This window comes from Oncorhynchus clarkii, chromosome 24 (genome assembly GCF_045791955.1).
Source record: "Oncorhynchus clarkii lewisi isolate Uvic-CL-2024 chromosome 24, UVic_Ocla_1.0, whole genome shotgun sequence".
NCBI lineage: Eukaryota > Metazoa > Chordata > Actinopteri > Salmoniformes > Salmonidae > Oncorhynchus > Oncorhynchus clarkii.
In genome coordinates, this window is record NC_092170.1 from 28896365 (window position 1) to 28908959 (window position 12595).

The 12595-nt window shown below is 44.6% G+C and overlaps 1 protein-coding gene across 2 annotated transcripts in view; it reads right to left on the reverse strand.

The window, feature by feature from the left end:
- Positions 1 to 298: 298 nt before the first annotated feature.
- The window catches only part of LOC139383162 (2-phosphoxylose phosphatase 1-like), a 61318-nt gene continuing 49021 nt past the window's right edge, over positions 299 to 12595 (reverse strand). The window contains exons 4-6 of one of the 2 annotated variants that reach the window (XM_071127535.1): positions 5699 to 5825; positions 2408 to 2547; positions 299 to 2293 (exon numbers count right to left, since the gene is read on the reverse strand). In XM_071127535.1, the coding sequence (XP_070983636.1) occupies positions 1236 to 2293; positions 2408 to 2547; positions 5699 to 5825 (1325 nt within the window). In that variant the 3' untranslated portion in view covers positions 299 to 1235. The remainder of the gene's footprint in view (positions 2294 to 2407; positions 2548 to 5698; positions 5826 to 12595) is intronic. The other variant, XM_071127536.1, reaches the window with a different exon arrangement.

Sequence of the window (12595 nt, forward strand, 5' to 3'; positions counted from 1 at the left end):
TAGGAGAAGGGTTAGCTAACATCCTAAATAGTAAAGTAGCTAAATAGCAAAGTTGCCCGTGATGAGATTCAAACACGTAACCTTTGGGTTGCTGAACATTTGCATTATACGCCCAACTATCCACCTTTCGTTGTTGCCTAAGTAACCTTCTATCTTATGTTACCATACCAAACATAACATATCATACTAATTTGAGTGTCCTGGATTTATGTTTACTATGTTACGTCTAGTCTATGAGACTTGGGTAATTCAGAACATACGTTAGCTCATATGTTTTCACACAATACAGAGACAGTTGTGAGGAAACACGTTTTATTACTTCGTGGCCCACTGTGTAATGTGCTTTATAGTCAAAATTATAATTATTCAAACTGTTGAGCATCATTCAAAAAAATTTCCACAGAAATTACAATTACTGATGACATATTTATTAACTGTCATTGCCATCTTACAGCAGCAGTGGAATCTACGTACCATAACAACTAGCCTTCTAGCCTTCACCAAGGTGCATTGGGTGTAAATTGTTGGATTGACTTAATTCTTAACATTGAAATCTACTTCAGCTTAAAGTATGTGGTTGAGTAAACTAAAATAAATTAATTGTACAGCACAACTGACCCTAATTCTATTGGTCTCCAGCACCGTTTTAATCAAAATGTCAGACAATATCAAGACAAACTATAAATGGCAGTTTAGTGTTTCCAGTTTCAACAGCCTTTCTATGCAAGAATTTAGGAAAAGCGGAATCTCAACATTCCCAGTTGGAATGCAGGAATGTGTGAATAAAGTGCCTGAGTCCTTCCACCTCTATTCCTTACAAACATTTCCAAAACTAAGAAATTGTAGAAAGGTCAATGTTGAAATGTGTATAATTGCAGGTTAAGTATCCTGGTGTGATTGTCAACACCACAAGGCTGTCAGTTTAGAAGTCAAACTTTATCGACAAAGACATCTGATCAAGAAGGCATGAAGAGTATGTATAAAGTATGTGAGCATGTGTGTTTGTGTATAGGAATTTGCTGGTGAAAATATGTATTTTTGCAGTGATATGTATGATCAGCATTTATGCTTTCTAGGAATGTTTGTGACTTTAGAAAATGTCAAAAAGGACACTACCATCAAAGTGGGAAAAGAGCTATTAACAAATTCCAAAATCAGCTAAATTATAACTCCCTCTTTCTCTGACTCATTATCTTCTCCTCCTCCTTCTCTCTCTCTATCCTTCCATCTGTCAGTCAGCCTGTCTGTCGGTAGCAGGCGTTGTGGTAGGACGTGGCGTTGAGGACATTGAACATGTCTTTCTTGACGAATGACAGGAAGTTACCCAGGGGGCATAACGGCTGTGCGGCGTTGCGGTCATGTGAGCGACAGAAGGTGGTATGGAAAGTCACATCTTCTCCGTTGTACAGAACCCTCACAAACATGTCTCCCCAATTACCACCCTTTGACCTCTCCCCTTTCAACCAAGCAGCCTTATTCTGGCCCTGGCCTTGCCCCTTATATTGTCCCTGCGTTGCGGGCGGACTCTTCCACAACTCAAACACAACCCTCGCCGCAAACCTCGGGAAGAGTGCATCCTCCAAGCCCAGAGCGCTTAGTAGTGGTGCGACAGTGACGTCGTGAGCCGAGGACAGGGTGAACGCCTCCTCTCCTCCAGCGCGGGGTTTTCGTCCCCGAGCGTAGGCCTTGGCGACGCGCTCCATCCGATTGGCGGTGCGGTTGAGGTAGGGGTGCGTGGCGAGCACGGCGTAGCGGCGATACAGTCCCACCCTCCTCCTGTCCACCTCGTCCTCTAACTGCTGTCTCCGGATCACAGCGAACTGGGCCAGAGTCAGACAGCCCCCACTGCCGAGAGCAGTCCCTGCTGACACACAGGGGAAGGACAGGCCGTGGCACAGGTGGCACAGCAGAGAGTCTATAGGGTTGGCAGCTCTGAGCTGGCGCGGGGGCAGACCTAGCGTTCGGGCCATGTCTGCGTAGGTCCTCTCCAGTTCAGTGTCTGCCGCTCTGAGGCGGTACTGTCTCCTCTGCTCCTCCTCCAGATAGGGGTTCCTGGCAGGACAGTCGCAGGCTGAACCACAGAACAACGTGCTCCACTGGTGGTGGACTGTCAGACGGCTCCAGTCAAAGTCTGGCAGGAACCCATACAGAAGAGCCATCCCGCTCTGAAGGGTGCGGCTCCTGCCCGTAGTCTCCACCCACACCTGCTTGGTCGACAAATTGGGCAGGAGGAGTTTGTGACGCTTGTAGGCTAGGCGAAGGAGCTGGCCATTGCGTAAGTGCTGCACCACACCTGAAGACGGGGAAGACAGAGATTGGTTAAACATTTCAGATCTAAACCCAGTCCATCTGGAATGTGACTGGTTGGTTCATTACGCATCTTTAATGTGATTGAATGGTTGGTTACCTGTCTGAGTGAGCTCACCCATCTCACAGGCGCTGTGGTTAGGGAGGCGGGGCAACGAGCTGAGAGTCCCCTCCCAGCGGCCACGCCCCCCCTGGGCCATGTGACCAATGAAAGAATTCAGCTGGGGGTGGGAGGGTTTCCTGGAAGGGGGAGAGAGATGAACAAAGATGCAGAAGGCAGGGTAAGGAGGGAGAATAGTTTCCAGCTGGAGAAAGACAGACAGAGACAGTGGGTCGACTCTGCATGCTAGTGCCAACTCACACACACACATGGACGCGCACACACACACACACAGACACACGCGCACGCACGCACACACAGACACACGCTACATCTGCCCCCTAGGATCTTGCCTACATCCCATATGCTAGTGCCAACTCACACACACACATGGACGCGCACACACACACACACAGACACACGCGCACGCACGCACGCACAGACACACGCTACATCTGCCCTAGGATCTTGACTACATCCCATATGCTAGTGCAGAATAGATCCCCATAATTACACACTGATCAAAATAAAAACAGACCCAGATTGTAGACCTTTAGAAATAGTCTCTCTCTCTCTCTGTTTCTCTCTCTCGCTCTCTTTCCTCTCTCTGTTTCTCTCTCTCTGATCTCTCTCTCTAAACCTCTTTTCTCTCTCTGTTTCTCTCTTCTCTCTCTCTCAAGCACACACACATAATCCACACATGCCCCAGAGACAACACAGCCTGCTCAAACACACACTTCTGGTGCATCTATTGCAGCACCAGCAAAACTGAACTCCTCTCTGAGGGCCACATCTCAACCTCCCCAAGTCTCCCTCCCTCCATCCCTTACTCTCTCTATTTCTCTCTGTCTCTGTCTCACACTCTCGCTTTCTCTCTTCCCACTCTCTACGCTCGACTGTCTTGCCCTGCATCTCTCTGTTTCTCTCTCTCCTCCCTCTCTTTCAGTTCTGACTTGGCGTGGAATGTCAGTGCGGAGAGCCATATGGCATTGAATACTGGACCAGTCACATCAAACACACAGAGAGAGAGAGAGAGGAGCACTGGGGAAAGAGGAAGAGAGACAGAAAGGCAGAGTACAGACACAGACTCAGAATACCTGAGTGCTCATGTGGTTTGGGTTATGCCTTCTTATGACATGCCACACATTAGTGAAGATGTGTAATTACGTTGTAGGTTTGGCTTCATAGCAGACATATTCACCAGTCCTCTCAGCTCTGTGAAGGCCAGGCCCAGTGACCACAGTTGACTCAGATTACTGACTCTTCCTCTGCAAGACCCATCAGCTCAGAATGAAATGCCCATGTTGAATTTTGCAAATGGCCAGAGACTAAGATATCCCAAAAAGAGGAATGGGGAGGAATTTATCGGCCATATGTTCAGAATGACATGCCAAGATCCAAGGTTATGAAAGTCACCAGGGATCACTCTGTAGTGCCAATTAGACAGAACCCAAGTGCCCTCACACACACTCACACTTTTGATTGAGGCAAGAGCCATAGCAATGACTTCCCTTTCTACAAATAATATATTTTCAGAAACTGCTATCTGCATGATGAGAGACAGAGCAGAGCAGTGGGATGACAGACAGGATGACAGGTGAATGAGAGGGGGAGGTGAACAGTGGGATGACAGACTGGATGACTGGTGGAGAGTGGGAGGTAAACAGTGGGATGACAGACAGGATGACAGGTGGATGAGAGGGTAGGTGAATAGTGGGATGACAGGTGGATGAGAGGGGGAGCAGAGCAGTGAGATGCAGTGGGATGACAGACAGGATGACAGGTGGATGAAAGGGGGAGGTGACAGTGGGATGACAGACAGGATGACAGGTGGATGAGAGGGGAAGGAGAACAGTGGGATGACAGACAGGATGACAGGTGGATGAGAGGGGGAGGTGACAGTGGTATGACAGACTGGATGACTGGTATAGAGGGGGAGGTGAACAGTGGGATGACAGACAGGATGACAGGTGGATGAGAGGGGGAGTTGACAGTGGGATGACAGACAGGATGACAGGTGGATGAGAAGGGGAGGTGACAGTGGGATGACAGACAGGATGACAGGTGGATGAGAAGGGGAGATGACAGTGGGATGACAGACAGGACGACAAGTGGATGAGGGGGGAGCTGAACAGATAATAAGACAGTAATACATAATAGAATACGGGAAGATGAGAGAACATGAAAGAGAGAGATGTCAATTATCAAAATGTGTGTGTGTGTGTGTGTGTGTGTGTGTGTGTGTGTTTGTGTGTGTGTCCGTGTGCGCGTGCGTGCGTGCGTGTCCGTGTCCGTGTGTGTGTGTGTCCGTGTGCGCGTGCGTGCGTGCGTGTCCGTGTGTGTGTGTGTGTGTGTGTGTGTGTGTGTGTGTGTGTGTGTGTGTGTGTGTGCGTGCGTGCGCACCAGAGAGTAGCAGGAATAGGAAGCAGTAAACACACCCATCACAATAGTGATGATAATGACAGTCTACCAGAGAGAGAAAGAGATGGAGGGAAAACAAGATGGAGAAAATGAGATAAATGTTCAAAGGAGAGACAGAATGACTGTTAGACAGTCAACATAGTCACACTTTGAAATAAGGAGAGAGTGTCTCAGTGTAGTCTGATCACTTCGATGCTCCTAGGTGTGAGACTCTGGCCCCAAGCCTGACATGCACCTCCCTGACACTCCAGATAATTACATAGCAGACAAGTCTCATATCCAGTCCCAGAAGGAACAGTCAGACTGAACATCTTGTAGCTCCAAATCCCACACTGCATAACCACAGCTAATCACTTCAACTAACAAGAACAGCTCATATTCTCTTCTCACATTCCCCTCTTCTTCATAGCAATTATTGCTTAAGTTTTTCACCGATGTGCTAACTAGAAAATACTAGGGGGTAAGAGAGGGGAGATGGTTAATTTCACAAGACAAAGTGGTATCATTTTCTGATGCAGTCAAAACCACATTTTTGGGGGGGAATGAGCTGTTGACAAGAGAAATGTGATTATTATGGATGGTTCCTGCCAGCTAGATCTGTTGAGCGAGAGAGAAGGAGAGAGGTGTTTCTGATTCACATGTCTATGCGTCATGTTTTTCTGCCCTGTATTCACAATGATCTAATGGAAACTGTGGAGCTGGAGGGAATAACTCATATTTACACTGGAGACTTAATTCAGGAGGGCATCTTTATTTAACAGAAGGCCTTATTAATGAATGAAAAATGAACAACAGGAGACTACAGACTATTTGTTGCATCATCATTCCCTGGGTTTGGTTGGATGTTCAGTCAGTGGGCGTTGCTCTCACCTCTTTGGGGACAGGGTGCAGTCGATGGCAGGCCGCTTGGTTTTGGGGATGGCGTAAAGGGGGTAACGGTCGCCATGGCGAATCATCACCTGGACAGACAGCAGCTTGTAGTCCACAGGGCTGTGTCCTGGGAGGGGAGAGAACCACGTATATTCATCAACACCACCACCATCATCATCACCATCATCACCACCATCATCACCATCATCATCAACATCATCATCATCACCATCATCATCATCACCATCATCAACACCATCATCATCACCATCAACATCATCATCACCACCATCACCACCATCATCACCATCATCAACATCATCCTCATCACCACCATCATCACCGTCACCACCACCATCACCACCATCATCACCATCACCACCACCATCATCATCACCACCATCATCATCATCATCCTCACCATCATCACCACCACCATCATCACCATCACCACCATCATCACCATCACCACCATCATCACCACCATCATCACCATCACCACCATCACCACCATCCTCACCATCATAGAATAAGTAGTGCTTGTAGCTGTGGCTGTAAGCCTCATCACCACCATCATCACCATCACCACCATCCTCACCATCATAGAATAAGTAGTGCTTGTAGCTGTGGCTGTAAGCCTCATCACCACCATCACCACCATCACCACCATCCTCACCATCATAGAATAAGTAGTGCTTGTAGCTGTGGCTGTAAGCCTCATCACCACCATCACCACCATCACCACCATCCTCATCATCATAGAATAAGTAGTGCTTGTAGCTGTGGCTGTAAGCCTCATCACCACCATCACCACCATCACCACCATCCTCATCATCATAGAATAAGTAGTGCTTGTAGCTGTGGCTGTAAGCCTCATCACCACCATCACCACCATCCTCATCATCATAGAATAAGTAGTGCTTGTAGCTGTGGCTGTAAGCCTCATTTTGGTAGTGATAGTTATGATTGATAAAAAAAGACATTCTTAGCTTATTCTTGGTGTATTACACCAACACAATATCAGAGGACAGCTTTACAGATAACCTTGAAGTATGTGAAACAAGTGACTCCAATCCTTATTGATAAATCTGAAGTGTTGCCGTCATGAGTCTGTGAGAGAGTGCATGGTTTGAAGTTAGTAGTTGTCTATTGACTGACAGAGACAAACCGTTCCAGCAGTCAGATGTTCTTCCATACCACAGTGGCCATGAATCATCTGACCTGTGCAAAGCTAAAAATACTGACCGATTAGTGATTTTGAGTTTGGATTGGTTTAGCTTCAATTATTAAAAAAGAATAACGGTTTATGGTTTCGATAGATAAAATGAACAATCACCCCTTATCCTCTCTATCCTCTAACCATGACCCCTTATTCTCTCTATCCTCTAACCATGACCCCTTATCCTCTCTATCTTCTAACCATGACCCTTTATCCTCTCTATCCTCTAACCATGACCCTTTATACTCTCTATCCTCTAACAATGACCCTTTATACTCTCTATCCTCTAACCATGACCCTTTATCCTCTAACCATGACCCTTTATCCTCTAACCATGACCCTTTATCCTCTAACCATGACCCTTTATCCTCTAACCATGACCCTTTATCCTCTAACCATGACCCTTTATCCTCTCTAATCCTCTAACAATGACCCTTTATCCTCTAACCATGACCCTTTATCCTCTAACCATGACCCTTTATCCTCTAACCATGACCCTTTATCCTCTCTATCCTCTAACCATGACCCTTTATCCTCTCTATCCTCTAACCATGACCCTTATCCTCTCTAATCCTCTAACCATGACCCTTATCCTCTCTAATCCTCTAACCATGATCCTTTATCCTCTAACCATGACCATTTATACTCTCTATCCTCTAACCATGACCCTTTATCCTCTCTATCCTCTAACCATGACCCTTTATCCTCTCTAATCCTCTAACCATGACCCTTTATACTCTCTATCCTCTAACCATGACCCTTTATCCTCTCTATCCTCTAACCATGACCCTTATCCTCTCTAATCCTCTAACCATGACCCTTATCCTCTCTAATCCTCTAACCATGATCCTTTATCCTCTAAACATGACCCTTATCCTCTCTAATCCTCTAACCATGACCCTTATCCTCTCTAATCCTCTAACCATGACCCTTATCCTCTAACCATGACCCTTATCCTCTCTAATCCTCTAACCATGACCCTTATCCTCTCTAATCCTCTAACCATGACACTTTATACTCTCTATCCTCTAACCATGACCCTTTATCCTCTCTATCCTCTAACCATGACCCTTATCCTCTCTAATCCTCTAACCATGACCCTTTATCCTCTCTATCCTCTAACCTTGACCCTTTATCCTCTCAATCCTCTAACCATGACCCTTTATCCTCTAACCATGACCCTTATCCTCTCTAATCCTCTAACCATGACCCTTATCCTCTCTAATCCTCTAACCATGACCCTTTATCCTCTAACCATGACCCTTTATCCTCTAACCATGACCCTTTATCCCCTCAATCCTCTAACCATGACCCTTTATCCTCTAACCATGACCCTTTATCCTCTAACCATGACCCTTTATCCTCTAACCATGACCCTTTATACTCTCTATCCTCTAACCATGACACTTTATCCAGTTTCCTCTAACCATGACCCTTTATCCTCTCTATCCTCTAACCATGACCCTTTATACTCTCTATCCTCTAACCATGACACTTTATCCAGTTTCCTCTAACCATGACCCTTTATCCTCTCTATCCTCTAACCATGACCCTTTATCCTCTCTATCCTCTAACCATGACCCTTTATCCTCTAACCATGACCCTTTATCCTCTAACCATGACCCTTTATCCTCTCTATCCTCTAACCATGACCCTTTATCCTCTAACCATGACCCTTTATCCTCTCTATCCTCTAACCATGACCCTTTATCCTCTAACCATGACCCTTTATCCTCTCTATCCTCTAACCATGACCCTTTATCCTCTAACCATGACCCTTTATCCTCTCTATCCTCTAACCATGACCCTTATCCTCTTTAATCCTCTAACCCTGACCCTTATCCTCTCTATCCTCTAACCATGACTCTTTATCCTCTCTATCCTCTAACCATGACCCTTTATCCTCTCTATCCTCTAACCATGACCCTTTATCCTCTAACCATGACCTTTTATCCTCTCTATCCTCTAACCATGACACTTTATACTCTCTATCCTCTAACCATGGCACTTTATACTCTCTATCCTCTAACAATGACCCTTTATCTTCTCTATCCTCTAACCATGACCCTTTATCCTCTCAATCCTCTAACCATGACCCTTTTTCCTCTAACCATGACCCTTTATCCTCTCTATCCTCTAACCATGACCCTTTATCTTCTCTGTCCTCTAACCATGACCCTTTATCCTCTAACCATGACCCTTTATCCTCTCTATCCTCTAACCATGACCCTTTATACTCTCTATCCTCTAACCATGACACTTTATCCAGTTTCCTCTAACCATGACCCTTTATCCTCTCTATCCTCTAACCATGACCCTTTATACTCTCTATCCTCTAACCATGACCCTTTATCCTCTCTATCCTCTAACCATGACCTTTTATCCTCTCTATCCTCTAACCATGACACTTTATACTCTCTATCCTCTAACCATGACACTTTATACTCTCTATCCTCTAACCATGACCCTTTATACTCTCTATCCTCTAACCATGACCCTTTATACTCTCTATCCTCTAACCATGACCCTTTATCCTCTCTATCCTATAACCATGACCCTTTATCCTCTAACCATGACCTTTTATCCTCTCTATCCTCTAACCATGACACTTTATACTCTCTATCCTCTAACCATGACCCTTTATCCTCTCTATCCTCTAACCATGACCCTTTATACTCTCTATCCTCTAACCATGACCCTTTATCTTCTCTATCCTCTAACCCTGACCCTTATCCTCTCTATCCTCTAACCATGACCCTTTATCCTCTCTATCCTCTAACCATGACACTTTATACTCTCTATCCTCTAACCATGACACTTTATACTCTCTATCCTCTAACCATGACCCTTTATCCTCTCTATCCTCTAACCATGACCCTTTATACTCTCTATCCTCTAACCATGACACTTTATCCAGTTTCCTCTAACCATGACCCTTTATCCTCTCTATCCTCTAACCATGACCCTTTATACTCTCTATCCTCTAACCATGACCCTTTATACTCTCTATCCTCTAACCATGACCCTTTATCCTCTCTATCCTCTAACCATGACCCTTTATCCTCTAACCATGACCTTTTATCCTCTCTATCCTCTAACCATGACACGTTATACTCTCTATCCTCTAACCATGACCCTTTATCCTCTCTATCCTCTAACCATGACACTTTATACTCTCTATCCTCTAACCATGACCCTTTATACTCTCTATCCTCTAACCATGACCCTTTATCTTCTCTATCCTCTAACCATGACCCCTTATCCTCTTTAATCCTCTAACCATGACCCTTTATACTCTCTATCCTCTAACCATGACACTTTATACTCTCTATCCTCTAACCATGACCCTTTATCCTCTCTATCCTCTAACCATGACCATTTATACTCTCTATCCTCTAACCATGACACTTTATCTAGTTTCCTCTAACCATGACCCTTTATCCTCTCTATCCTCTAACTATGACCCCTTATAATCTCTATCCTCTAACCATGACCCTTATCCTCTCTATCCTCTAAACATGACCCTTATCCTCTTTAATCCTCTAACCATGACCCTTATCCTCTTTAATCCTCTAACCATGACCCTTATCCTCTAACCATGACCCTTTATCCTCTCTATCATCTAACCATGACCCTTTATCCTCTCTATCCTCTAACCATGACCCTTTATCCTCTCTATCCTCTAACCATGACACTTTATCCTCTCTATCCTCTAACCATGACCCTTTATCCTCTAACCATGACCCTTTATCCTCTCTATCCTCTAACCATGACACTTTATCCTCTCTATCCTCTAACCATGACACTTTATCCTCTCTATTCTCTAACCATGACCCTTTATCCTCTCTATCCTCTAACCATGACCCTTTATCTTCTCTATCCTCTAACCCTGACCCTTTATCCTCTCTATCCTCTAACCATGACCCTTTATCCTCTAACCATGACCCTTTATCCTCTCTATCCTCTAACCATGACCCTTATCCTCTTTAATCCTCTAACCATGACCCTTTATCCTCTCTATCCTCTAACCCTGACCCTTTATCCTCTCTATCCTCTAACCATGACCATTTATACTCTCTATCCTCTAACCATGACCCTTTATCCTCTCTATCCTCTAACCATGACCCTTTATCCTCTCTATCCTCTAACTATGACCCCTTATAATCTCTATCCTCTAACCATGACCCTTATCCTCTCTAATCCTCTAACCATGATCCTTTATCCTCTCTATCCTCTAACCATGACCCTTTATACTCTCTATCCTCTAACCATGACCGTTTATACTCTTAATCCTCTAACCATGACCCTTTATCCTCTCTATCCTCTAACCATGACCCTTTATACTCTCTATCCTCTAACCATGACACTTTATCCAGTTTCCTCTAACCATGACCCTTTATCCTCTCTATCCTCTAACCATGACCCTTTATACTCTCTATCCTCTAACCATGACCCTTTATACTCTCTATCCTCTAACCATGACCCTTTATCCTCTCTATCCTCTAACCATGACCCTTTATCCTCTAACCATGACCTTTTATCCTCTCTATCCTCTAACCATGACACTTTATACTCTCTATCCTCTAACCATGACCCTTTATCCTCTCTATCCTCTAACCATGACACTTTATACTCTCTATCCTCTAACCATGACCCTTTATACTCTCTATCCTCTAACCATGACCCTTTATGTTCTCTATCCTCTAACCATGACCCCTTATCATCTTTAATCCTCTAACCATGACCCTTTATACTCTCTATCCTCTAACCATGACCCTTTATCCTCTAACCATGACACTTTATCCTCTCTAATCCTCTAACCATGACCCTTATCCTCTCTAATCCTCTAACCATGACCCTTTATCCTCTAACCATGACCCTTTCCTCTCTAATCCTCTAACCATGACCCTTATCCTCTCTAATCCTCTAACCATGACCCTTTATCCTCTAACCATGACCCTTTATCCTCTAACCATGACCCTTTATCCTCTAACCATGACCCTTTATCCTCTCTAATCCTCTAACCATGACCCTTTATCCTCTCTATCCTCTAACCATGACCCTTATCCTCTTTAATCCTCTAACCCTGACCCTTATCCTCTCTATCCTCTAACCATGACCCTTTATCCTCTCTATCCTCTAACCATGACCCTTTATCCTCTAACCATGACCCTTTATCCTCTAACCCTGACCCTTATCCTCTCTATCCTCTAACCATGACACTTTATACTCTCTATTCTCTAACCATGACCCTTTATCCTCTCTATCCTCTAACCATGACACTTTATACTCTCTATCCTCTAACCATGACACTTTATACTCTCTATCCTCTAACCATGACACTTTATACTCTCTATCCTCTAACTATGACCCCTTATAATCTCTATCCTCTAACTATGACCCCTTATAATCTCTATCCTCTAACCATGACCCTTTATCCTCTCTATCCTCTAACCATGACCCTTTATCCTCTCTATCCTCTAACCATGACACTTTATACTCTCTATCCTCTAACCATGACCCTTTATACTCTCTATCCACTAACCATGACCCTTTATCCTCTCTATCCTCTAACCATGACCCTTTATACTCTCTATCCTCTAACCATGACACTTTATCCAGTTTCCTCTAACCATGACCCTTTATCCTCTCTATCCTCTAAACATGACCCTTTATAC